At 34.6% G+C, this 26972-nt stretch overlaps 2 protein-coding genes, 1 long non-coding RNA gene and 1 pseudogene across 3 annotated transcripts; 2 read left to right on the top strand and 2 right to left on the bottom strand.

Moving 5' to 3' along the window:
* Positions 1-7770: 7770 nt before the first annotated feature.
* On the bottom strand, positions 7771-8505 carry LOC120196231 (SKP1-like protein 14). The gene has a single exon (XM_039198077.1). It carries the CDS (start codon positions 8429-8431, stop codon positions 7919-7921), a length of 513 nt encoding a protein of 170 aa, XP_039054008.1. The 5' UTR covers positions 8432-8505; the 3' UTR covers positions 7771-7918.
* Positions 8506-13592: 5087 nt separating this feature from the next.
* Positions 13593-15018, top strand: LOC120196258 (annotated as a pseudogene).
* A 122-nt stretch (positions 15019-15140) lies between these two features.
* LOC120196259 lies at positions 15141-17233 on the top strand. The gene is made up of 4 exons (XR_005523147.1): positions 15141-15334; positions 15621-15730; positions 16406-16498; positions 16786-17233. It is a non-coding gene; the product is annotated as an uncharacterized LOC120196259 (long non-coding RNA).
* A 1949-nt stretch (positions 17234-19182) lies between these two features.
* LOC120196249 (transcription factor MYB58-like) lies at positions 19183-21387 on the bottom strand. The gene is made up of 3 exons (XM_039198092.1): positions 21210-21387; positions 20276-20405; positions 19183-20082 (listed from the first exon to the last, which is right to left on the bottom strand). Exons 1-3 carry the CDS (start codon positions 21346-21348, stop codon positions 19329-19331), a joined length of 1023 nt encoding a protein of 340 aa, XP_039054023.1. The 5' UTR covers positions 21349-21387; the 3' UTR covers positions 19183-19328.
* Between the last annotated feature and the right edge of the window lie 5585 nt (positions 21388-26972).

Below are 26972 nucleotides of genomic sequence, written 5' to 3'. Positions count from 1 at the left end.
GTTTATCTTTTAATCGATGTTTTCTTAAAAACTCTTTTAAAGGATGATTTTTAGGTATTCGACCTACGTGACCCAAAAGGCCGATGGCGACTCCCAAATTATTTTAAAAACCATTTATTCACATCACTTTTCCCGCCAAGTTAAAAATTCGTGCTCGGGCGAAAACCGGTTACGACAGGAACAATGGTACAAGAAATTTCATAAAACTATACTTAGTTTTGGTTTTATTGTGATTGGTTCGGATGCTTGTGTGTATTCGAGGATGTTTGGTACTGATTGCATCATCATAAGTTTTGTATGTTGATGACATGTTGATTTTCAGTTCTAACATTGAGTCCATTAACAAAACAAATGGTTTCTTGTCCACTAAATTTGAGATGACAGATATGGGAGAAGTCAATGTAATCTTAGGAGTCAAAATTACCAAAACTGAAAAGGGTTTTTTTCTTTAAGTTAAGCACACTATCTTGAGAAAGTGTTAAAGAAATTTGACAATTTTGATGTCGTCCCTGTTCGAACCCTTGTGACCCTAGCATATATCTCTTTAAGAATAAAGGAAGTAGCGTTTCCCAAACAAAATATGCTAAATTAATCGGAAGCTTTAAGTTCTTAATGAACTATACTCGGCCTGATATTGCTTATATTGTGAGTAGACTAAGTAGATATCCTCATAATCCGAGTGGTGAATATTGGATTGTTATTAGACGCTTACTGAAGTATCTTAAGGGTACTTTGGATTGGAAACTTGAGTTTGTTGGCTATCCTGTGGTACTGGAAGGATATTGTGATGCTAACTGGGTTTCTGATAATGATGAGGTAAGCTCTACGAGCGGGTATATTTTTACTTTAGATGGAGTAGCAATCTCGTGGAAATCATCGTAGCTGACTTGTATTGCTCGTTCTACCATGGAGTCAAAGTTTATAGCTCTTGACCTAGATAGGCAAGAAGCCGAGTGGCTCAGAAGCTTGTTAGCAGATATTCTGTTGTGGGGAAGATCGACTCCTCCGATTTATTTGTTATGTAATTCGCAAGCTGCAATATTTGTACAATGGTAAGAAAAGAAACATTCACATAAGGCATGAATTAGTTAGACACTTAATGGAGTGCTCTCTTTAGAGTATGTTAAGTTGAAAATAAACCTAGCAAATCCTTGGTCCTAGATTCGTCGAGGGGGATGGGCCTAAAGCCCATTGGTTGAGGAATTCATGGTGGATACCCAACTTAGTTATCTAAGTTCCATGTGGTCAAACGAAACCATGGAAAGACTTATAGTGCACATTCCTACTGCCTATCCCTATGATGAATAATGTGCATGCCCAGGATGAGCTTGATTACTCTTAATAAATTCATAGCTCAGGCTTTGGGTGGTCTTAGTGAGAAAGGCTTCATGAATTTACCGATTTTGGCTGAATATCTATTCTTAATAAGTTCATGAACCAGAGTGAGTGAGTAATCCTAAATGAGAAGGAAATAATGAACTTACCGACAGAAAGGTTGAGTTTGTTAAACTCTTAATAAATTCAAATCCAAGAATTTGGATGGTTCTAGTGAGAAGGACTTATTGAATTTACCGATTAATGAGATTGAATATTTATTCTTAATGACTTCTTATCCCAGAGTTTGGATGGTTCATTAATAATGAACTTGAAGAAAGTCAACATACCCTTTGTGAGGATGAGCTATTATAAAAGCTCTTAATTATTTCATATCCCTGTTAAGGGTGGTTTATGTCGAGATAAACTTGATGAAATAACCTATGTAAGTGAGAAGGGTTAGCCGCCTTCTATGAAAAATGTGGGCCACTTTTCTAGCACGCTTACTAGAATCCTGAGGTAAGATGGCCAAATATATACTTTTGTGTATATATATATATATCTTACACATCGAGGACTTAAGTGGATGAAGGGGTTAGTTGTGTGTTATGAGTTTACCCTCATCTTAGAAAGTTTAAGACTAGTTTCACTTATCTAAGAGAAAAATTGCTCATCATCACTATGTACTAGTTCCAGATACGTTCACTAGTGCTTAAGCAACTAATCTCGCTATTTCTCTTCTGGAAAGATTGTTTTCGAGTTTTAGAAGAATTCTTTCGCATTAGTAGGGGAATGTTGGTAATGCTCAATCCCACATAGAGTTGGAAATACTAGTGAGAATGGTATTTAAGGTTCATATTCTCCATTCTCTTATTGAGTGATAGAGAACAAGGTGTGGTAATATGTGTCTTTGACACGTCCGCACGAATATTATCTTTTTAGAGAAAATTCGTAAGGAATTTTTCTCTGAAACATTAAATGAAAAATGTGAAAGATTCATCTGATATTTATAGGCTACTGAGACAGTTACTTTCCTAAATTAAATCAGAACTTAAGATGCATCTAGACTGATTTCCAGCTTTGTTATTGGGAGAGACAAACTGTTAATAACAAGAGTTACAGGAGTTATCTGATTTAATTTTAGGAGTTATAACTATTTTTATGCAATGAACCTAGACTCTTTTTGAGCCAAATTCATCAAGAGGAGTTACAAAAAGGGTTTAAATTCAGAATTAAAATCAAATTTAATTTGATTTTCTTGTTGAATGGATTTACCATTACTTATAGCCTATAAATAGAGAACTGAATTCAGCTTCTCAACTCACACTCTCTACGATTAGAATTCACTCTCTAAGTGTTTTCTAAAGTTGTTATCTTCGTGCTTTCCGATCAGAAGTGCAATACCACCAGCAGTCCACTCCAGTTTCTGGTGTACGAAATTTGGAGCGACCGTGTTAACCTCGGGGGACAATCCGCCTATTGGAGCGATTACACACATCGGGACGAATTCGTTTCTAAGGCAGTGGTTAATACCACGACACGATTAATTGGTTCTTTAGTTATATATTTCAGTATATATTTTTCAGTCAATGCTAATGCCTCATTTTGCAGCAGTCTATTTTACCAACACCATATACAATAGTAATGAATCGGGGTCTATCGCAATTAGACTTAGAAACACAACAGTGGATAAATTGCTGAGAATCTATCAAAACCTGAAGTTGAATCTTATTTAGCCAAAATCAACCAAATACCGCCATTAAATCTGATAGCTTCAACTCGGAAAGAGTTTGGGAAACCAAATTTAGTTAGAACATCATCATCTTTAGAGCCACTAATACGAGTCTCCATGAAGGCAACCACGTTCGGATAGTGGTCTCTAATAATCTGGTGAAAATAACGACGATAAGTGGGGCTACCCGCCCCTTGGCAATTCCAAAAAAGACTACCAATCATCAGGAAGGCGTCATTGTTGTGGTGCAACCGCACCCAAATCTGACCCTTCCGACGGAATAATATTAGACCCTGGGGCAGGCATCATTTGATTCTCCTTACCCACAGCTGGCAATTCTCCAGAACCCTTCACCCATTTTCTTAGACACCGGTTTGATATTTATACCAGAGAATTGAACCCACTCCGTGAGAACCCAGGAGATTTTTGACCTTGCTGTCTTTTTAGGCGTATTCCCTTAGCACCAATCCCTCTACTACTTCAACTAGGTTGTTTGCCTTTGTACGATCAAAAATAGAAACAGCCAAATGATTTCCAGACTGGAGACTTGGTTCCCTAAAATCAACTTGAACCTCCTTGCTTAACCCAGATGTGTCCACTTGTGGCCTCCCCACACCAGTAGAAGCTGTAAGAATTCCCGAAATAGTCGAAGATGACCCAGCTATGACATTGTTCACAGCAGCATCTCTCACACCACTCGGACCTGTTGCACTTTCAGGAGAATGACCAGCAACTACCTGCTTTCTGTTCCCATCCGGTTTAATCGCCCGTTTACCTTTATTTTTGCTTACACTAGCATTACTCGGGGGAAGGGAACTTGTAGCAGCTCTAGAAGCTGGACTCAAATCACCACCATTATTTAAGTCCATCACCGCAAACCGGGAATTAGATTGACCAGCCTGGCTCTTCTCCGCAGTTCCACCAACACCGGGACCAGGTTTACTCGAAAAAACTCGTGGGTGTCATTTTCGGGTTGCAAAAATAATCCAAGGACCATACAAATCCTCACATGTCCCCCCCTCTTGCTCCTTACCATTCAGTTGTGCAGAATGGTCCTTATTCACGTCACCTTTGGGCACTGGATGTTCCTTCCCACAAGCATCTTGGACGTGTCCATATACACCACATCGGAAACATACATTTTGAAGACCTCCATACTCGAATTTTTGGACGAAACCTTCTATTCCAATGCACGGGAGGAAGGGTTTATTCAAATCAACCACCACAGTAAGACGTCCGAACTTCCCACCTTCTCCCATATTAGTATTGTCATAACCAATTTTTTTAAAAAACAATTAAAATATTATTTTAAAAAACAGTTATGACTCTTTATTTGGAAAATTGGTGATTTGGAATTAATTGGATGAAGTTGGATCGGAGTCGCCATCGACCTTTGGGTTTGGTAGGTCGAATACCTTAAAACGTCTTTTTAAAACAATTTTAAGAAAAATCGTTTTTAGACAAAAATCAGCCTGCGTTTACCAAAGATTCTATTTAAAAGGATTCGGGAGTCTGTTACACGTAGGAAATGATTAATACCCACACAAAGCCCAAAATTGGTATTGTGTGACTTACACTTTGTCGTGCATGGTGGAAATTAGGAATCAAATATAAAATTAAAATGTGATTCATTTATTAAATTGCTTCGAATTAATTATTTAAAAGAAAATCCTTTTACTCGATAAGATATCTTGAAATTTGCAATCCTCCATTGGGAAAGCTATTTCAACCATTTCTCATTCGTAAAAGAATATTCTGTCCTCATTGATTTAAAAATACGAATTGAATATAAATTGATTATTGACCTTTGCATAAATTAAATTGCTATATAAAAAATACATTGAATCATAAGAGATTTAATTAGTAAAATAAATTAAATTTATTTCAAGTCTCATTTCGTTCGAACGTCGTATCGGATTGTACCACTTCGATCAAGTGATACTCTCCACGCCCGTTCTACAAATACGTGTTCTTGAAATTATTCATATACTACTTAAATAAAGAAATACAATGGAAATAACTACGAATGGAAATATGTGAAATAAAATATTTACAATAAATAGAGATAATAATATTTATTACATAGCGCAAGTAACAATATGACATGTAGAATAAATATTCAATATGAAGGACTAAAATACACATTAGAAAACAATACAGATTAAAATACAAATAAGCTCACTCAGTGATTTAATGGACCAAAATAACAAAAATAGGAACTTAAGGGACTAAAATAGAAAAAATAGAAAGTTAAAGGACTAAAATAGAAAAATAGAAACTTAAAGGACTAAAATAGAAAAAATAAAAACTTAAAGGACTAAAAAAGAAAAAAAACAAAAAGTTAAAGGACTAAAATAAAAAAATAGAAACTTAAAAGATTAAAATAACAAAAACATAAAATTAAAGGACTAAAATAGTAAAAATATAAACTTAAAGGGTTGACCTACAAATATAAATAAACCAGATTCCCAAGACTAAAAAAATTTAAATAATACAAGTACTAGAAGTGAAAATAACCCATAAATAATATAAAAGGCTTAAATTTTCAAACTTCTGTTTTAAAATGTAGGCTTAAATCCATTGTCCCTTCTTTATTATTTATATCGAGTTGACATCTAAAGTATTTTTTAAGATATTTTAATCTTTAAAGTTTAAATTGTTATTTCATTTGTCTTAAATTCAACTATTTATTTTTTAAAATTATCATTAAACTTAAATTTTTATTTCATTTTAATCACCTAATTTGATTTAATTTATTTTTTAAATTTGTAATATGTAAGAGTTCATTTATATTTGACTAAAATTAATATATAACAATTCTTTTTTATCTTTTAACTTATAAAATATTTATCCCTAACATTGTAGCTTTGAACTAGCTGAATATTTGATGAATTACTGCTGCTATCTCATCCGTTGATCCTAGCTCAGAGTCGTCCTCCATCTACCATTTTCATTTACAGCACAACCCCAGAAAATAACAAAACAAAGCCTTTAAGAAAACAAGACAAATGTTGAGAAATTTGGGAACTACGGTTTGAGCCAAAACAAAACAAAACTTTTTTTAGAGAATGACTAGTACCTTGAGATTGAACGAGTAAAGAACATATGCTTGGGAAGTGGTAATGTGAGGTGCAAAACTTTTAATCTAAGACTTTCCATGGTTAGAATAACGAGGCTAAAATTTAGTTCAAGGTTAAAATAATACTCTTTGGATTTCACAAGGAGGCGTAAGAGAGCTAAGGGAATCTAGATAATCGCTCATTTGACGTTTACAATTGCGGTCGACGACAATGTGTGTCATGCGTCTGCTCTCGACTTCTTCTTTGTTCTTGGCTGCCCTGGTTCGTTTTGATTCCGTCATTCCCTAGTGACATGAGGGGATTTTGTGAAGTTTTTGGACAACCCCAAGTTGTTGTCTTGTCTACCACATTTGTCTGTTGTTGCTGAGTTTGGTTGGTCATGGTTCGACCTAGAGTTGAGAACTTCAAAACATGAACTTGAAGAGGGCCTTGTCTTAAGAACTTTGGTCTCAGATTTGACCGGTGAATGCAAGTCTAGTAGTATTTCATGGGTTACACAGCTTTTTAGTTCCATGGATTGAATCTGGGTTTCCATTTCCGGAACGAAAGGATTGTTGTTTAGCTTCCAAGGCTTCTCTAAAACCAAAATGTTGAAGGGATTCTACACTATGAAGAAATGGCATTCCATCTTCTAAGCTTAGTGTTGAAAACTGTGCTTCTGCTACTTCAGCAGTTCACAAAACCTTGTTCAAAGCATTCCACCACCAAATGCTATCCTAGGAACTTCAATGGACAATTTCAAGGGAGCAAAAAAAAAAAAAAAAGAAAAGAAAAGAAAAAAAGGTAATAAGCTTTCTAATATTATTATATTTTGTGTTTATTTACCTAGCTATTTTTAACGGAGTTAACTGTTTGGAGCAAACGAGGTAATGATTTAAACTTTAGGGAGCAAACGTCTCGAAAAATACATTATGGGACAACTCCATACGAATAAATATATTTTAAGGGACAATGGTGCACTTAAGCCTTAAAAGTAACAATAATTCTGTTAACTATGTATATGAGGTTTTGGTAAGAAAGGATAGAAAGCAATATGCAGAAGTTTTTGCCTATGAAAAAAGCTTTTGCTTCTGATTAGGATTGTAAATGAAATGTGATAAATCGTAATTTACTCAAGTTTGATTCTGTCAAAGTTCAATCAACTCTCAAATTGAATAAATTTGAACTCGATTCAAATTCTTACTGAACCAAAACAAACTACTCAATATCCAACTTAGAAAACTCAAGAGCATCTCAAAACAATAATATATTTTTAAAATTTTAAATTAAACAATTAATAATATTAACATCTATATGTTATTCTTCTTTTAAGGCTCAAGTTTTTTATTTTAAGTTTTTTCAAGCTGAGTCAAGTTCGACAATTTAAAGTTCACAAATTTTCAAATCGCGCTCAATTTTACACTTTTCGAGTCGTTCAGAGCCCTACTACTGATATTATGAGTGTTTCAAAGAGAGGATTGATTCAAGATGTGAAAAACGATTGGGTCATTAGTTTTCTTATGCAAACAGAGGTTCAGAGTGTGCAAGAAGATGTACGGATAGAGGTCTTGAATGGTCATACTGAAACTAGATTCAGTCAATCATAATTAGAGCAGATGTCAGTTTCCAAATCACATAAAATTTCACAGAGCTGGATTTTCAATCACGAGTAAAGCAGATAATCATTACCAAATTGTAAAAACATTCAACTCAGAATACTAAAATTAAGTTCGACTAGTACATAATACTAAATCCAAAAGAAAAGAAAAAAAACTGTTTATAAAATAAACACAGTAAAACTCTAACCCGATCATCAATCCTCGTCCGGATCGACACCTTCATACACCCATTCGTATTGTGCCCTCATCTCAGCTTCTTCCTCTGGCGTATAATCATTCTCTATTCCGAAAAACTTCCTCACATACTCCACGCTCTTATTCTTAATCCTGTCAGCTGCGCCCTGATTCAGCATATCAAGCATATCCTTAATATTCAGATAATTAACTGCCAAAATCAACTCGATCAGCGACTCATTGTCGTGAGCCTTGACCAACTCTTCGTCATAGGCCTTGGCTTCATCCTCCACCGACAGGGAGTTATCACGGGCGCGGAGTGCTAGATGGAATTTACAGTACTCGATGATTGTCGAGAGACACTTGGAAGAGACGTTGGGGAGCGGAATGGGTTCATCGGATGCGTCGGGATTTTCGTCAAAGAAGGTTTTGACGGTGCCGAACTCCATTGCCACTGCTTCATCCACTTCGAACTCGTGATTATCGGCGGTTCGGATTGTTATTTTGTTGTTGTTGACTGGAATCGTTGACATCGTGAGTGTGGGGGTGGAGGCAAAAGGGGAGAACTAGGGTTAGGGATTTGGATGGGGATCGAAGATTTTGAGAAATTTGTAGGTAGAAATCGCTAGGACTGAGGGTATATATATCGTGGCCCATTGACTTGGGAAATAAGTAAATTATTAGAGTACTAATTCAATATAGTTTAGAATTTTTATTTCTAACTATAGTGTAATATCTTTTCAATAGTTATTTGCAAGAATAATATTTAAAAAATAATATTAAATAAATTTATCAAATCGTCTCGGTAATTAAAGAGAAGTGTGTTCTTCTTTAATATCCTAAGTTCTACCTGAAATGGTTTCCTTTTTATTCCCTGATTAATTGGGTGTTGATGATATTGCATCATTGGAGGCTTCTTTTTTTTCCTTGGTTAATGAATCGAGTGGGTTTGGTCCGTCTCACATAGTAAATACTCATTTTCTATTTTGACCACTGTTGGCTACCATCGTTGGAGGCAAATGATTTCAAATTTTCTATCCGAATGCGTCTCATCATTTTGAACGTAAATTGTATATCCATTTAATTGGATACTACCTAAAACTCCGTAGATCTAGTGTTGATATCATTCATAATCTTAGAGCATGCTTTTTACAGCTGATTACTGAATGTAGAAGTTTGCAAATTCCACACTCATTCAGGGGTATTTGGGAAATACAAAAGATGAAACCCATTGTCTGGAATAGATTTCTACCTCAACTTTCAGACCTTCAAAGAGAAGCAATTAAAAGACTGTCAAGCATGGAGCCTTTTCACAGTGGCTCTATTTTGGAACAGAAACAGAGAAAACAGGCGACAATAGTAGACAATCGAGAATAATATTAGACAAGACGTTAATATGTGAAATATGGCAATAAAATAATAATCAAAATATGTAGATATTACTCTTGAATCGAACGAAGTAAAATAATACAAAATTAAAACAGAGAAACAAAACTATTTAGTCGTATGTAGATATGAATTCAGATGAGCAAAGTATGATAAATCGAAGAAAATATTTTGTTGAGGCCTATACGAACAATTTCCTTAAGAAAGTTAGAAAGGTTCGTCCTATCCTCGGTGCTTTGAGTAACGTTGGACCTAGGTCTCTGAGGATATAACAACAAACGATCACAACAATAAATATAACAGCAGTGATCAGTCGAATATAATCTTATCTTTCTCTATCACCGAGAAGAACAAATTTAAAAGGAATTTTCTAAGTCTTTTCCTATTCAAAAGTTGTTTCTAAATTGGGTCTAAACTATATATATATATATATAACATTAAAACTATTTGATAAAGATACTTAACCTTTCTTGAGAAAATTGTTGAAAAACTAATTGGATGGATGCAACAATAAACCGAAAAATAAGTTTATTGTAACACCCTTAATTTTCCATTGCTTTTAATTCAAATCTATTTAATTAATTTATGGGATTGATATGTGAAGTTTAGAAATTTCAAGGTAATTTTCAAAATTCTTAGAAGTTTAGGAGCTTAATCCTTAGTTTTCCCTTCTCCTGTCTGTTGGAAAAAAATTTAAACGTAAATTGAAAGGGATGTGCTGATGGGTTTTGAACCCACGTGCCATGGTATGGGATGACATGCCCTAGCCACTAGGCTAGTTTAAAATAATAAAAGCCAGAATCCGATGGCCTCCCAACAGAATCATTCCAGTCGTTACCTGCTGCCCTACGTTCAGCCTCTTCTGACTGGCGGTGATCGTCACCGCCAGCACCATTGGCTTCGTCATCACCTTTCGAGCGAACCCTGAATATATATTTGCTTGCTCAGGCCACCATTCGTCGGGAAGATTGAGAGAAACATTCTTCACTTTCTATCTCCATTGTACGCCTCCAAACGCCTATGACCGACACATCCAAAACCAGCCAAGGCATCATCTCAACCCGATCAAATCTTGACTGGCCACACCCCGTGAGCCACTACCGTTCGACGTGGAAAGCTCATCGAAAGCTGCAACCGAAAACTCGTCGTCGTCATACTTTTTTTAACGATTCTGACCAATCCTGTTATCAGTTTGCCACACCTCTTACTCCGTTGAGATCCTTGTGGTATGTCGATTAAAACCCAATCATTATAGCCACCTAATCATCGCTCTTTCTCCGACCACCATGGAAATTATTTTTATTCTATTTTTCTGTTTACTTTTAAGTTGTTTTGGCTGAAGTTTGAGTAGTTATGGATTGAATTTGGTGTTTGGCAGCAGCTGGAGTGATCGGCCGGTGAAAATTGCCTCTGTCGCCGTCGCACGCGTCGATGGTGCGTGTGAGACTTGTTTTGGTCTAGGAAATTTCTAGAATCGGGTCTGGTCTACCAGACCCGGTTGACCCGACCCGCCTGCCTGACCCAGTCGCAGAGTCAACTCGGTAGAGTCAACTCGTTTACTTTGATCGAGTTAACCCGTTAACCGTTGACCTATATGACTGTTGACTTTGACCGAAAAGTCAAATTTTTTTAAAAGTCCTATTTTATGTTTTTTGACACCCTGATTCTGAATCCGAAGTAATTAAGTTTAGTTTCTGACGTAAATTTGGTTGCTATGTATCCAATGAATTATTGGACGTTGAATTCAAGTTCAAGGGCGATCGAATGGAGTTTAAATGGTCGATTGATATGACACAAAAACCGAGGTAATATAATAATACTTGTTTCATGCTTTATGGAACATGTTGGCATTGATTTCTTCATGGATGGATATAATTGGTCATATGTATGTAGTGATCACTTTCTAAACTCGATCCGAATGTGAAATAAAGTAAAGTAAACCGAATAAGGCTCGAACTACAAGTTTAGACACAAGAAGACTGATAAGAAATGATTTCAAGTTCAGTGATTATCTGGAAAAATGAAATAACCTCATAATCTCTAAATTCTATTTGATATTGTTAAAAGATTTAATACCGAAATCACAGTGTAAAATGACCAAAATACCCCTAAAGTGTAAAATAATCTAAAGTATCTCTAAGTCATGGAATAACTAAATACCCTCAAGCTCTGAAATTATTAAAACAACATAGAATACCAAAATGACTATTGTATGACCAAATTGAATTGAACAGAAGTATCATATGTAACTGAATTCCAGAAACGTCTGAATTACTCTTGAAAACTCTTAAGTAATCGAGATAGACTTGACTACTAAATGAACTAAGTAACCTCAATGACTGAGGATTAAATAAGTGATTTGGATAAGTTTGGAATTGCCGATGAACTTACATGATGCACTGTCCCTATGGGTTATAAATCACGAATCAAGTACGTCGACATTTCATAATATTATTGCAACGTAGAAATGAAATAAAGACCATTGGAATATTTGTATGTCTCTTTAAGATCTATTCAACGATGATTCTGGAAACGAATTATGGACAATAATTTTTGGTATTAAAAAGTGAATAACCTGGAAGGGCAACGAATTGATTGGTTGACATGCATTAGTTCTGGGAGTTATTCAGCTCAAGTTAACTCGATATTCCGATAGATTGACACAAATCGTAAATTTCGTTAAGAATCTTCGTTGCTCCCTTATTAGTTCAACTCACTATGAATTCTCCAATAACCTAATGCTCAAAATGTCTTTGATTTTCCTGAATAATGGAATCACTTCGGTCATATTTGAAAACATAAGTAACTCATATACAAAGGATTCTGAATACCTTTCTGATTACTTAGTGCCTCTGAAAATGTCAGAATACTTTATGATCCTGATAAATCACATTCTGAATAACTGATGATTCCATCATCTATTGAACTATTTTGATAGTGACACTAATTTACGGTATTCTATCGGTATACTGAAGATCCGTGTTTCCCTGCCCGATAAGATTATCTAGTACCTCTGAATAATATCTGGAACCTCTAGTGTGTTCTTTGATCACATGGACGTTTTCTCTAATTTCTGTTACGATCTCTGCTATGATTTCCTCTATCTCTGCTTACCGATTGAAAATGTTTTATTTGGGGTACTCTGAGATCTGGTATGAAGACTCTTACAGGTTCAGTCGATGCTGGTAATTCCTTATATAGGTTCAACACCGACTGGTAATTCCTATCTCTGGCAGGTTCAGTCGCTGCTGGTAATTTCTTGTATAGGTTCAACACCGACTGATAATTCCTTATGGACCTAATGGGCCTAGTAGTAAGACCTTATGGACCCTAAGGCACTCCCTTAGGGCGGCTCATTTGCTGTGTGCATTGGGTAAGTTCTTATGGGCCTGAGGGCACTCGCCTCAGGTAGGCACCTACACTTCGACTAGGGTAAGGCCTTATGGACCCAAGGTGCTCCGCTAGGTTGGTACTTACGCCCTTTGGGCCTAGGGTAAGTCCTTATGGATGCAGTTCTGGGGAACTGCATATTGGCGTTCGGTTGGAGGGTTTTACTATGGTTTTTAAAGATACGTTTTAAACTGCTATTGTTTTAAAAATGATATGTATATTTTCATTGGTTTTGTGGGAACACACTAGACACACTATTCTGATCTCCTGAACCCAGTTATCCGAAACATTTTCTCTGAACTGATAGCTTAATGTCTTTTACTGCCTGAAATATCACTAAGACCTCAACTCTGCATAAAAATCGGTAGATGTCCGAATCAATAAGGAAACTATAAAAAATATCAATATCATTCAACCAATCTATTATTTTTTTCTAACAAATGAAAGCAACAGACGATAAAGAGTGAAAAATATAAAAAATAGTATTAATTAGTGCCTATGTATCTCAAACATTAATAAAAATTCTTTCATCACAGAGTTAGGGAAAAAAGGTAGAGTGATAAAAAATTTAATATTTAAAATTGAATGATTAAATTAAAAGTAATTAAATTTTAATGACTAGAATATAAGTGAGGAGATAATTGGATAATTAATAGTGTAGTTTAACCCTTCAAAATACATTGATGATTTTACATATCCAGCCCTTGAAAACACTTTTATAAAAAAAAAATGTTTTAGGATATCTAAAGTACGACAATCTTAACATATAACTAAAAAAAGATATGATAAAAAATATTAATATTTTTTAAATATTTTTAATAAAATAATAATTAAATATTTTTTTATCAGAAATATTAATATTAACGCTATTTAAAACATTTCCCTAAACCTTTGTCAAATGAAAGGAATATTCGATACGTCATCGTATCGAAAAAGATTAGATGAAGCATTCATCCTATCCACAAATGGAGCTGAATTCATTTCCTTGTCGCTTCCTAAACAGGTTTTCTTCCTCCTCCACTGCCGCCAGAACCGCCACTCTAAATAACAAGCCCAGAGTCCCTTTTAGGTTTCCCTTCCAACGTTCTCTTTCCCTTTCATTCTGAAACAGATGAATATTAATTCACAGGTCACCTCTTTCTTGTTCCTCTCTTCCCCAGAACAATGGCTCCTCTTCACCCCACCCAGGTAAAAGAACCCCAATTCCAAAATAACTAAATCATCACCCCTTTTTTGCTTCATCTAATCTTTTTCGGTTCTTGGTTTAGGCCGGGTTGGAGTGGTGGAGAGGGTGACGAAAGAGACTAATGTGTGGGTTAAGATCAATTTGGATGGCAATGGATTTGCTAATTGTAGTACGAGTATCCCCTTTCTAGATCATATGTTGGATGTATGCTTCTTATTTTCCCCTTCCTTTTTGGCCTTGATTTAGCATTTCTCTAAGCTGCTAACTGATTTCAAGTCCTTTCTTTTTCCTCTTAGCAACTAGCGTGTCATGGATTGTTCGATGTGCACGTCAAGGCTACTGGGGACATTCATATTGACGATCATCACACCAATGAAGATGTTGCCCTTGCTCTTGGAACGGTGATTTTCGCTTCTTCCTTTTCGCCTCTTACTATTTCTAAGATTTAGTTGAGTTTAATTACTGAAAAGCTTAACTCTGAATGGAAGGTCTAGATTTCAAATGCTCCCTACTCCTAATTAATTACTGCAAGAGATTAACTCTTTCCGTGTTAACTAGAGTATTCAAACTTTTCCTATTGTATGCAGTTTTGTGTTTGCAAATGTTGTCGGCAAAATAGCTTAAAGTTTATCGGCCAAGGGATATCGCTATACTAATTTAGTATCGGCGGTCCAACATTTTGATTTGCATTTCCTGCTCTGTGCAAGTTTTTGTGAACTAATCAGTTATCTGTCTTCATCAGGCATTGCTTCGGGCACTAGGCCACAGGAAGGGAATCAATCGGTTTGGCAATTTTTCTGCTCCTCTTGATGAAGCATTGATACATGTTTCACTGGTATGAGTGACATGCGTTGTTTCTTAAGCATGATTTTATGGCTCTATTTGAAATTCTAAGGTGTCAAAAGTGTATATTTGATTCCAAGATATTTCCTGAAAATGCATAGAGCTTGATAGGATTCGATGCTAGGAAAATTTCTGGATACTGCTATCTTCCCAAAGAAAGCTCGGCAAATAGTTAATGCTCAAACTCGCTAGTCTAGACATAGTGTGGTGATGATGATTGTATGAAGTATCATTGAATTTACTTTATTTGGAGGTAATTCTTTAGAAACCTTGTTTCCTTGTGATGTTCAAAGTCATTACTGTGCTAAATTTTATGTTGTTTGGCCTAGGATTTATCTGGCCGACCACATTTATATTATGATCTGAACATTCCGACTGAAAGAGTTGGGCATATGACATTCAGGTAAACCACTTTGCTTTTGTTCTGTTCGAATATGGGGGAAACTTGTGAACCAGATTTCAACATTTTATATGCTTTCCTAAGTTATTGCTGCCATCATTCTGCTTTCTTTTCAAATATGTTTATGGTGAATTTCACCAGCGCATTTTTATACCCTCATTATCATAGTTGTTGGAGCATTGTTTCCAGTCTTTGGTCAATCCTTCTGGCATGACACTACATATACGACAGGTAGTTAAACTGAGACGTTCATAAATTTTATTCGTTAATATTGAACAATCCGAACATTCTTTTAAATACAAAAAACTCTTATTACTAATAAAATATTATGCTAATACAAGTTCTGTTCTGCACATTAGCTTCCTTTCATTTTACTTTGTCTAAATTTTGATTAAGTAGTTCAGCTTGAGTTCAGATGCATGCTTAGCAAAACCAGTCATAAAGCTTCTTGTGACTTTGCTTTTCGTTTCTACTTTTGGGTTCCTTTGACTTAATATTTCAAATTGGCTTTTCACAGCTTGCAGGGAAAAATTCACATCATATTATTGAGGCAACATTTAAGGCTTTTGTTAGGGCCCTTAGACAAGCAACTGAATATGATCTGCGCCGCCTCGGGACCGTACCTAGGTTCGATATCGTCCTGTTGAATTAAGACTTTATATCAATTCGGTCTTTTTTCTGAGACTTTCAATGGTTAAGGGAAGTTATATCACATTTGTGCTAAAATATTAAAAAAGGCCCTTGGACTAGTCCTTATAATTTGATTTATATTCAGAGTTTTTTCAATTAGGTGTAAATTAAAGGTTAATGAGTTGGTTGGGTACAATTTGAACTTTAAGCTTATTTTGGGTGAAATAGAAGTATAAAGACTTAGTTAAGTAGAGTAACAAAGTTCAGGGGTTAGTATATTTAGACTTTGTTTTTATTTAATAGGATAAACTACACTTTTAGCACCTAAACTATTACTTTTGTTCTGTTTTGGTACCCAAACTTTATTTTTTTCAAAGTCATACCTAACATTTAGTTCAGGTTTCATTTTGGTACATCGTCGTTAAAAACTTAACGGTGATGTTGATGTGTCACCATAAGGCAATGCCATGTCAGCAGTTCTGTTAATTTTTTGATGGCGGATATCAAATTGAAACCTAAACTAAATGTTACGTATTATTTTGAAAAGAAAAATAAAGTTTGGGGTACCAAAATGAAACAAAAGTAATTGTTTAGGTACTAAACATGTAGTTTACCCTTCTTTAATTGTATGTAATTCTATCCTAAAGTTGTGAAGCATTTGTTCTTATGCAGGTCAAAAGGGGTTCTATCACGGCCTTGATATCTCAGAAGCATCATACGGGCCAAGTCAATGACCCCAAGGGCACATTGATCATGGATATTTAGGTAATTAGCATTTTAATTATTTTCCAAGTATCACTGTTTTAGGTTAATTACTTTTCCCTGGTGTTTTATAGCATAAAACTAGATGCTTTTGAGTTGTGAGGTGCTGTAGCCTAAATTGTTACGGTTGGTTTGTTTCAGATTTGTTAACCTTGAATTTTATCATGTTAAATATTTTTATCAACTTTTTTTTAAAAAATAGAAAAAAAAGGTTCTTAAAATATATTTTTTATACAAGAATGTGTTGATGATTTTGTTAATCATGAAACTAACTCCTGAGGGCTTTCCAGATGGGGTCTCAAGTTTTTCCCGAAGTCTTAAAACTTATCGATCTATCACGGTGGCTGGCGGTCCTCAACAACGTAACGGAGACCGAAAGGGCACGTCCTCTACCCAACACCAGCGCCTTTCTCTTAAGTCGAGCAATCCTACCTTAGCCGTTGCATGTGTGGTTCGGTTAACATTTTGAGATGATGGTGAGTGAATCGTTTTCCAGAATTAATCTATAGTTCCATGCATGCCAAAGTGCCTAGAGCATTAGCACACTCAATAAAGGGTTTTCATTTGATAATATTTGGATAACAACTAGGGATGGCAAACGGGCGGGTCGGGTGCGGATACCCCCTCCCCCATCCCCATACTCACATAATATTTTTCAATCCACTACCCGGCTATCACCCATGGTGGGTACAAATTTTCAAATCCACACCCGCCCACGCGGATACATTTTCAAATCCATCCTCACACCCACTACCCACTAGCGACATACCTATCTAGACCCGCTTGACAGCAAACTAATGGGATGTTGGAGTTGGTTCCCAGACAGTTCGTGATGGGGTAACAGCGCATGCTTCAATTTGTCAGAGGAGTAGCTCTACGAATGTTATGGAGACAGATTGTAGGGAGCATGTAGTCGCAGAGCTGGATTGTTGTGTTGCTTTCGATATTAATGCTCATAGTGCGCCTAATATGGGTTTTGAGGGGCTAAAGAACATGGAAACTGCTGTTTTTGATGTTAATGCTTATAGTACGACTAATTTGTGTTTGGATAGGCAACATGGGCTAAAGAACATGGAAAGTGACGTGGTTAGTGGGATTATGGGTTTAATCAAAGAGCCGAATATTTCCCTAATTAAAGACCAGATTAAAGACTAAATATCCTTAATATTTGGATAAATTATATGTTATATATTATACAATATTAAAATTTATAAATTAGTCTCTAAAATTACATCTAAATTCATAATATTCCAAAATTTAATAGATATTTAGCTGGGTGGACGGATGTGGGGCGGTCGGATGCGGGGCGAGTAATGTCTCAAATCCATTACCCGCCCACCACCCACGGCGGGTACCACTTTATAAATCCACACCCGCTCACTACCTGCTAAAATTATACCCATCCCCGCTCCAATTAGAGCGGATGCGGTGCGGAATCCACGAAACTGTACCCGTTTGCCATCCCTAATAACAACCAAATTGAACCATGCCCTAAAATTTGCAGGAAAATTATCATATTGCTTGCTACAAACCTTGAAAGCAAACTAGCATTCTCTTTAATAGGATGCCAAATCAGCTTTTTAATTTCACATAGTCAACGAGGGTCAAGGTTAGAGCAATCATTTTGTTAAAAAAAAAAAACCACGATAGCGTTAGTTTCTATTTTGTAACTTTTTCAGTGATAAAAAAGTTTACTTAAATTTTACTGAATGTTAATGTTATCATATTACTTAAATTAAGTTCGGACTCGAAATAAAAAAATGAGGCTCGATTAGACTTGAAAGCTCTAGAGCTCAAAATTTTAAAACACGACTCGAAATAAAAAATTGAAGCTCAACTCGAACTTGAAAAAAAAACTGAAATTCGAAATAGTTGTAGACTTAGCTAGATTGAAGCTCAAACTTGCGTTCGAATCTGAACCTTAAGTATATGAAAGTATTATATCAGTTAAAAAAATAGTAACATATAATTGTTAATATTATTAATAATTTAATTTAAAAATAAAAAATATGATATTTTTTTTTTGAATTGATCGTGAACTTTTCAAGTTTGGTATAAGTATTTTATTTCGGCTTGATAAAAATTCGAGTCGAGTTCATTTAATTCAAATGTCGACCGAACTTCGACCTAATTGAATTTGAGTAGCTCGTGATTTGTTGTGTGTTTTAAATTTTTAGAAAGTTGAAGTAAATCTGAATTAGTTAAACCTAATCCATGTACGTTCCTAAGTTGCCTACTGTGACCCAATACTCAGCTTTAGTTGATGACTTTTTATTATTCAAGTAATTGACACGTCTATTTTTATCACATATTTAATTTAAATTGCTTATTTAATATATATATATATATCCGTATACTTTAAAATATGATTTGTGTTAGATTTAAGTTGGTGTTTAAAGCCTAAAATAATATTAAATTACTAGAAAAATGATATTAATATGATATTAAAACTTTGAAATAAAATTCAGTTTAAAATGTTAAAAGTATTAAGAAGATCAAAATATTAAAATGTTTGAAAATTCAATTAGGTCAAAGTCATATACAAAGAGAGGCAGAAGGAGGAATATCATCACCAACCCAATTGTAGCTTCTCCCTTTTAGTGAAATCCTATTTTCTTTTGATAAGAAAAAGACGAGCTACCCACTTAAAAAGGTTGAAATGGAGACAATTTTAGGTTTGGTTCAATCTACAATGTCTACTGCATAAACCCAAAGATGAGATAAATTGTTTATTTTATCCATCATGCATCTAAAAGGACCTATTTGAACAAGTTAGGTAAACCCTAAAGTATATTTATAACATGGTATAGCCACTGGTTAAGCCCTGTAAGAGCTACTTGGTTGAATTTGGCTCATATGGCTGAACCGTGTTGTGATAATGACCCATGCCCATTGCACCTTCTGCCCTCAGCACCATGTCATTCATCTTAGGAACCAGTGGCTCAGCCTCACCACCATCCTTTGACTGTAACCCTAGTTCATGTTCCAAGTAAACCAACCACTTGTTCTTTTCAAATTCTCCATAATCCAAGCTCTGGGTGCCGTCATGTGATTCGATCCCATCGGGTTGGAACGGTCCTAAGCCATCTAACATGTTCCAAAACTCCAAATCGGACTCGAATGGGATGTCAAGGGCGTTGTCGAGGATATCCGGCTTGTTTACCTCCTCCGACGTGTTGTTATTAGCATCAAAATAACCTCCCATGAAGTTGAACAATGACCCTGCTCGGTCTTCTGGGTTTGAAACTCCTACCTGACCTGAATTCGTGGTGTTGGAAGTGATCGAAGAACTCGACAATCCTTCCAGCTCCTCGGATGGCCTGCTGTTGCCATGGTTTGATAGCTGATCAGTTTTGAAGTCTTGAGCTTTGTCTGATACTGCCATCGCACGTTTCTCTTCAGAGTTTTTGCCATTTGATGAGATACATGAACTTGATAATGATGAGGCCATGGAAGATTCCTTGGGTTTATCTTTTTGATGAGTATTTCCAATCTTTGAAGCCAATCTCTTTTTCAGATGAGTGTTCCACACATTCTTTATCTCATTGTCTGTTCTTCCAGGTAAATGCGATGCTATTTTAGACCACCTGAGAACCAATTTACTCGTAACCTGAGATAACTTTGACGAAAAGCATACAGGTCCAATTATGGTTTTGGTCCCTCTACTATGCTTGAATTGGGATTTAGTTTTTGTACTTTAATTTAGCATGATTTGTTCTCATGTAAGAAGATTACTTGTACAGTGAGAAAGATAATAAGTAATTGGAAATAGAAACTGACTTGTTTCCCAAAGTTTCATGTAACCTCATGATTGTGTCTTCTTCATATTTGGTGAAGTTCCCACGCTTGACATCAGGCCTTAGATAATTAATCCATCTCAAACGGCAACTCTTTCCACATCTCAATAGCCCTACACCCACACAATAAGTCTATTCAAAATTTTGAAATCTCTAAAATCCAATCACAATTTTCTCCATACAATTATATAAAGGGATGAACCGAGGAGCGGTTGAAAATTCAGAATGTCTTTACTTCTTAAAATCTAACTATAATTTTATATGCTCGTCATCTCTTAGAATTTTATTAGTTGACTCTCCTAACATAAAATTTTATATCTGTATAAAACAAAGGTCACATTCATTGATTTTTGACTTGCAATTCAATCATCGAAAGATACATAAAACTTTGTGATGTTGACCCTTAATTGTTTACCGGCCTTATTTTTTTAGCTAGGAAATTTCTTCGACTTGTGAAAGAGTTGCAGTTGAAATTGTCAAGTATAAAAACAAAGCTAGATTCTTGAATGGACCTTTTTTTCCCATTTCACCAAAACTGGCCAAACACCATCAATAGAATATGATTTCATTGGCATAGTATTAGACTACATAGAAATTACAGATTAATCTGCAAAAATATTCAAAAAATAAAAATTACAGATAAATCTGCAAAAATTGAGAAAACTGGAACAAAAGGGTGGCTTAATAAACATTGATTCAAGAAGGAAAAAAGCTGAAAATGAGATCAAACGAAGAGAAAAGTAATGAATAACGGGTGATTACCAATGTTTTTGTTGGTAGAGTGTGCGTAACTTTATATTAAGACGCAAATTTATAAAATTTTAAGTGGAGATGAACTATTCGTCCACTCAGTCCATCCTGGCCTGATTTGAATTCGATCATCAAAAAGGGAAAAAAAAAAAGAGAAAGAGGCTGACCAGCTTGTTTAGGGAGAGATCTCCAGTTGGGATGGCCATGTTTGTGAATAAAAGTAATGAGACTCAAATCCTCTGAAGGACTCCATGGACCTCTCTTCACTTTCTCCTTGTCACAGCATGGAGCTCTGCCTTTCCCCATTCTCTTTTTCAGTCACCAAAAATCAGGGAAAGACAGATAAAGGGGGGGGGGGGGGGGGAACACCAAAAGCTATTGTTTTGTTTTGGATTTGATTTTGCTCTCTCTGTCACCCACTCACGTGTGTGTGCATATATATATATAAAAGGCCACAAATATACTTACATAGATTTTGTTAAATATTAGGTAAACTAATTCAAATATACTTACATAGATTTTGTTAAAGTTTGAGTTTAGTAGGATTTTAACTTTGACCTTTGGAAACAAATGATGAGATTTAGCTACTCAACTAACTTAAAATTTTGGTTATATTCTTACAAATATAATATACAAATATATTCTTAAAAATAATAATTTTTCAAAAAACAACTCTAAAATTATCAAAATTTCCAAATTTCCCAAAAACTCAAAACCCTAAATACTAAATCCCTAGTTTCACCCATTATCGTCGTCGAATCAACGACCACCGCCAACCACGTTGTCGGCAAACCCTTTCCACCAATTACATCACTCTCTCATCGCAGGAAATCGAAGAAGAATGTGCTAATTGATCGTCAAAACATGGAATATAGAATGTTCTAACCGAACATGAACGACGACCAATCGACTGGCGAATGATGAATAACACGTAGAACGAGAATGGAAGACTTCAGTGCAGTGCCAACCGCTTGCTATCAATAGTGATATTTGGTGAATTTAGGGATTATGATTTAGAGTTTTTAGTTTTTTGGGGATTTAGTTTTTTTTTTTGGAATTTTGGATTTTTTTAAAAGGAATTTTAAGATTTTTTAAAGAAAATTAATATTATTTATGTGAACAAAACGAAGTCGTTTTAGGCATTTTTTAGGCATCCACGTCAGCAATGCATGGCGTGGAGCTACCATGTCATTGCACCGTTAAATCATTAACATTAGAGTGATATAATTACACTTAAAAGTAAACGCTAGTGTTAAAATTGACAAAATTAAAACGTTTGTGGTATAAACGAGTCAATGCTTAAAGCTAATGGTATTTAAAGTAGTTTATCCTTAAATCTTTATTGGGAACCAACTTGATTGAAAAAAGTATAGTTAATTGCATAAAAGGTTTCAATACAATGATTCCATTTTAAATTGATCCTTAAATATTACAATATTCTATATCGTCCCTCAAAATATAACTCCATTTTAAATTAATCTTCAAACACTAAAACATTATATATAAATAATCAAACTATCAGTATCATTCTATTTTAGTTATTTTGTTAGTGTGACGTCAAATCTATTGATTTTTAAGGGATATCTTGTACAATTATCTCAAAAACTACTAAGAAAATTAACTTTTAAAGAGGTAATTAATTTCATTATAATATCATTTATCATTTTATATTTTAATATATATTTTTAAATAAAACAATTAAAATCTAATATGTTAGAATTAAACATAAAATTAATGAATTTATATATAATTTTTTATCACTCGAACGATCATACATTAATTAATTTTGAGTAAATTACATGTTTTGTACCTAAACTATTAGTTTTGGTCTGTTATAGTACCTAAACTTTCAATTTTTTGAAAACCTCACTTAACGTTTCATTTTAGTATCTCGCCGTTAAAAACTTAACATCACAACATTTTTTATGGATAAATTACATCAGTTATCACTCAACTATCTTCTCACCTCTATTTTGGTACTAAAGTTTATTTTTTTTAATTTAACTACTCACCTTTCAAATTGCTCCTATTTTATTTACTCTAAAAATTAGCTGACCCTTATTCCCATATGTAATGGGGTAAGGGGGAGGTAGGATAGTAGGCTACCCCCAACGCCAGGTTGAGAGCAGCTTCCGTAGGAGACCTCCGAATTATGAAAATGCCCTCTATTTACTCTAATTTATTTTATTAATATTTTTTGACATAATATTTTTATTTGATTAATATAAAATTTAAAATAAAAGAATAAATTTGAAAGTTAGAGTTATTAAATTATGAGTAATTTGAAAGTTAAGTAATTAAAATAAAAACAAATTAAACTTTAGTGACCAAAATAGGAGTGAGAAGATAGTTGAGTGATGAATGATGCAATTTACCCGTAAAAAAGGTTCCACGTGCAAATCAACCATTAAGTTTTTAACGGTGAGGTACTAAAACGAAACAAAAACTAAACGTTAGGTATGATTTTTAAAAAAATTAGAAGTTTAGGTACTAAAACGGGTCAAAACTGATAGTTTATATACTAAACACATAATTTATCAATTAATTTTTTTTAAATATTATCTTTTAAATGACACCATATATAATTACCCTATAACTGTGTAAGCTAGGATACTTAGACTGATGGATTGTTAAATTAATAGTGTTCAATTTGGGGATGTCACGTTTTCTTTATTCTGTTTTGATATGCAAATATAACAAGATTTGTAGCCGAATCAAGATGGCCTCATTGGTGGGGCAGCAACTTTGTCAAACCACTCCATCACATAATACGTGCATCTAATTACTTAGAAAATGAATTCATCCAATTTCCAAGTGTAAACCCTAAACCTAGTTTACTATTCACCCAAAACAAATACTAGTCTTCTTCGATTAATTTCAATATTTTCAAACTATTTATTTTTTATTCGTTTATGATTTCAATGTATAATAACCCATTAAATGGCCTTGATGATAAAAGAAATAAGAAAGATTATTCTTCCTAGAGGTTTTAAGTTTGAACAGTTGTGTCTGTAGGGTATGTGTGCGTTGCCAATTGGTTATGAAAGTTTTGAACAAATATTACCTTGTAACCATCAGAGTATTCGAAAAAAGTGATTTCAATGTACGAATTAGAATCTATCAAGTAACCTCAGTGTATAAAATGAGTATTGTTAACCCTAAAGATCTTAGGTTTAAGCAGCTACATGTACGTTATCAATGACTAAAAAAATCCTGAACATAAACTGCCTTGTAATCATCATAGACCATTGGAAAAAAAGTAATAATATAAATTATAATTATATTTAAACTAGAGCTAAATTAAACTTTTAAATATAAAATAAAATTTTAATATATTATTTTATTTATAATACTTAAATTTAAAATATTATTTCAAAAATATTACTTTTTTTAATGGTCAAACCAACTTTATTTAACAAACTGATTAAGAACTTTTCCATTTCCAAATTTTTTGTTTGATGCAATTGTTTATTCAAAGGAAATGGTAGCCAAATTAATTTTTGTGCACAATATGAGTTGACCATACACACAAAAAGACAGTATCAAGTACAATGTTATTTTTCGTTTTTTTAATTAATTATTAGTATATAATTTATTGTTTGACTTATTCGAATCAAATTTTACAAAAATCTATCATAATAATGATTTTTTTAATCTAATTTACTCAATTCATAATTACTTACCGTTGCTTATTTAACCCATCAAGTATAATTACTTATTTACCAACAAAAAAGTATAGACTTATTTAACAAAGGAAAAATATTTTAAATCTCTTTGAGTAGTTTAGACTTCCGCTACCCCTCTCCGTGTGAAGTGTTTGAAAATGATCATTCATCCATATGCAATTGATTGATTGATTTATTGTCTTTATTCGTCGTATTCCGTTAACTATTTTTTTTGAAAAAGAAACTGATCATTTTGTTTTAAAAAGAAAATAACCTCAGTGACAAAAAATGTCTTATAATATATTATTTTAATCAATTTTTTTTGGATTTATCAAAATGACCAACTAAATCGCAATGCGATCGATAATTCGCAACGCGATCTCCGGTATCAAAAAATCGGTTTCCAGATTCGCAACGCGATTCTGACTATCGCATTGCGATTTCCCAAATTCGCGTTGCGATTTTCCTAATTCGCAATGCGAATACGTAAATCGCAACACGATTAGGAAAATCGCAACGCGATTAAGTAAATCGCAATGCGAATTAGGAAAATCGCAATGCGAATACGTAAATCGCAATGCGAATCTGACTATCGCAATGCGATTTACATAGCGCCATTCGTATTAATGCGTATTTTTTTTCAAATTCCAAACACGAATTTTTTCTTAATATATCGGAAACTGAACCGTCCACAGTAATCGTAACTCATAACCTCAAACCTAAAATCACAACACTCTGTCCCATCTCCATCTCTCACTCTCTACGGCGAAATCCGTCCCCATCTCCGAAGATTTCCGTCCCCATCGCCGACGAAATCCCTCACAACCATTCACGGTCAGAAATCCCTCACAATCATTCAGAAATAGAAAATCAACCTCCGAGGGTTAGTTTTTTTAATTATTTTTATTTTGAAATTTTTGCATTATTTTAGGTTTTTCATATTGAAATTGATGATAAGTTTACTGGTAATTTCAATAATATATTAACCATTTCACTTAGATTTCTTATTAAATTCATTCGATTGCTGCCAATACTGCTAAACTGTTTAGTATTTAACCCTGTGAAGTTAGTATTTGTCTTTTTTTTGTCTTTTGGTTGAAGTAATGCAGAAGAAGAATAGTTTCGAGAATGAAAATCGCAACGCGGAAATGACTATCGCAACGAGAGAATCGCAACGCGAAACCAAAATCGCATTGCGATTCTCTCGTTGCGATTTTCATTTCGTGTTGCGATTCTCTCGTTGCGATAGTCATTTCCGCGTTGAGATTTTCATTCTCTAGTTGCGATTTTCATTTCAACCAAAAGACAAAACAGTGTTGCAAATTTTAGTTTCAAGAATAAACTACTATTTATGTTTATTGTTTTTGGTATATCTTCACAGTGTAGTTTTTGGTATATCTAACTTGGTATGTTTATTGTTTTTGTAGAAATTTTTTTCGGCTTCATTGACATTAAGGAATAAAGTTAGCCTACCACTACAATTGCTTCGAAGCTTTCACCTGCACAAAGAAAATTGTTTGAGGAAACCTGCTTCGGGCCATGGCTGAGAGTACAGCATCCGGGTGGAGTTGCTAATTTGACCTATTTGTGGCTTCAGACCATGACTAGCGATCTACCCGACAGTATACAACGTGGTGAGGAAGAGATATGGTTTCATTTTCCACCGGTGTATACTTGCTTTGGGCGGAAGGAGTTCTGCTTAATCACTGGTCTACGATTCGGACACGATGATGTAGGCCGGTACACTCGTCATATCCCCGCCCATCATGGTTATCAGGGTTTTTCCTGATGAGTCAATAGAGAAGCCGAACTTACACGTCGACGACCTGAAGAAATTATTTAATAAGAAAGATGGTTTTACTCGGATGAATGACATCGATGTTGTCCGAGTATGCCTTCTACTACTTTTGTATGCCGGCTTTTTAGGCAGAGAGGCCAGACAACCTATTCCTCAGGAGCTAATATTATTGGTAGAGGACCTAAATGCATGAATCTGTTTCCGTGGGGTTCATATATGGAAAGCTACCTGGACTAAGTTGTCGTCTGCCTTTGATGACCGCAAAAGTTTGCGGGCGATGGGTCGAAATACACTTTGTCAGGCTTTGTTTGGGCCTTTAAGGTAAGAATTTCTATATAATATTTTCAAAATTATAATTAATTATTTAACAATTACTAATGTTTGTTATTATATTGTTTGTAGATTTGGATATTCGAGGCTTTCCCCAGCATGCGAATATATGCATTAAAAACCTCAAATGATATTCC

The sequence above is a fragment of the Hibiscus syriacus genome, unplaced genomic scaffold (genome assembly GCF_006381635.1).
Source record: "Hibiscus syriacus cultivar Baekdansim isolate YM2019G1 unplaced genomic scaffold, ASM638163v2 tig00117032_pilon, whole genome shotgun sequence".
Classification (NCBI taxonomy): domain Eukaryota; kingdom Viridiplantae; phylum Streptophyta; class Magnoliopsida; order Malvales; family Malvaceae; genus Hibiscus; species Hibiscus syriacus.
Note: the sequence above shows the minus strand (reverse complement) of the source record. Positions and strands in the feature narration are given on the sequence as shown.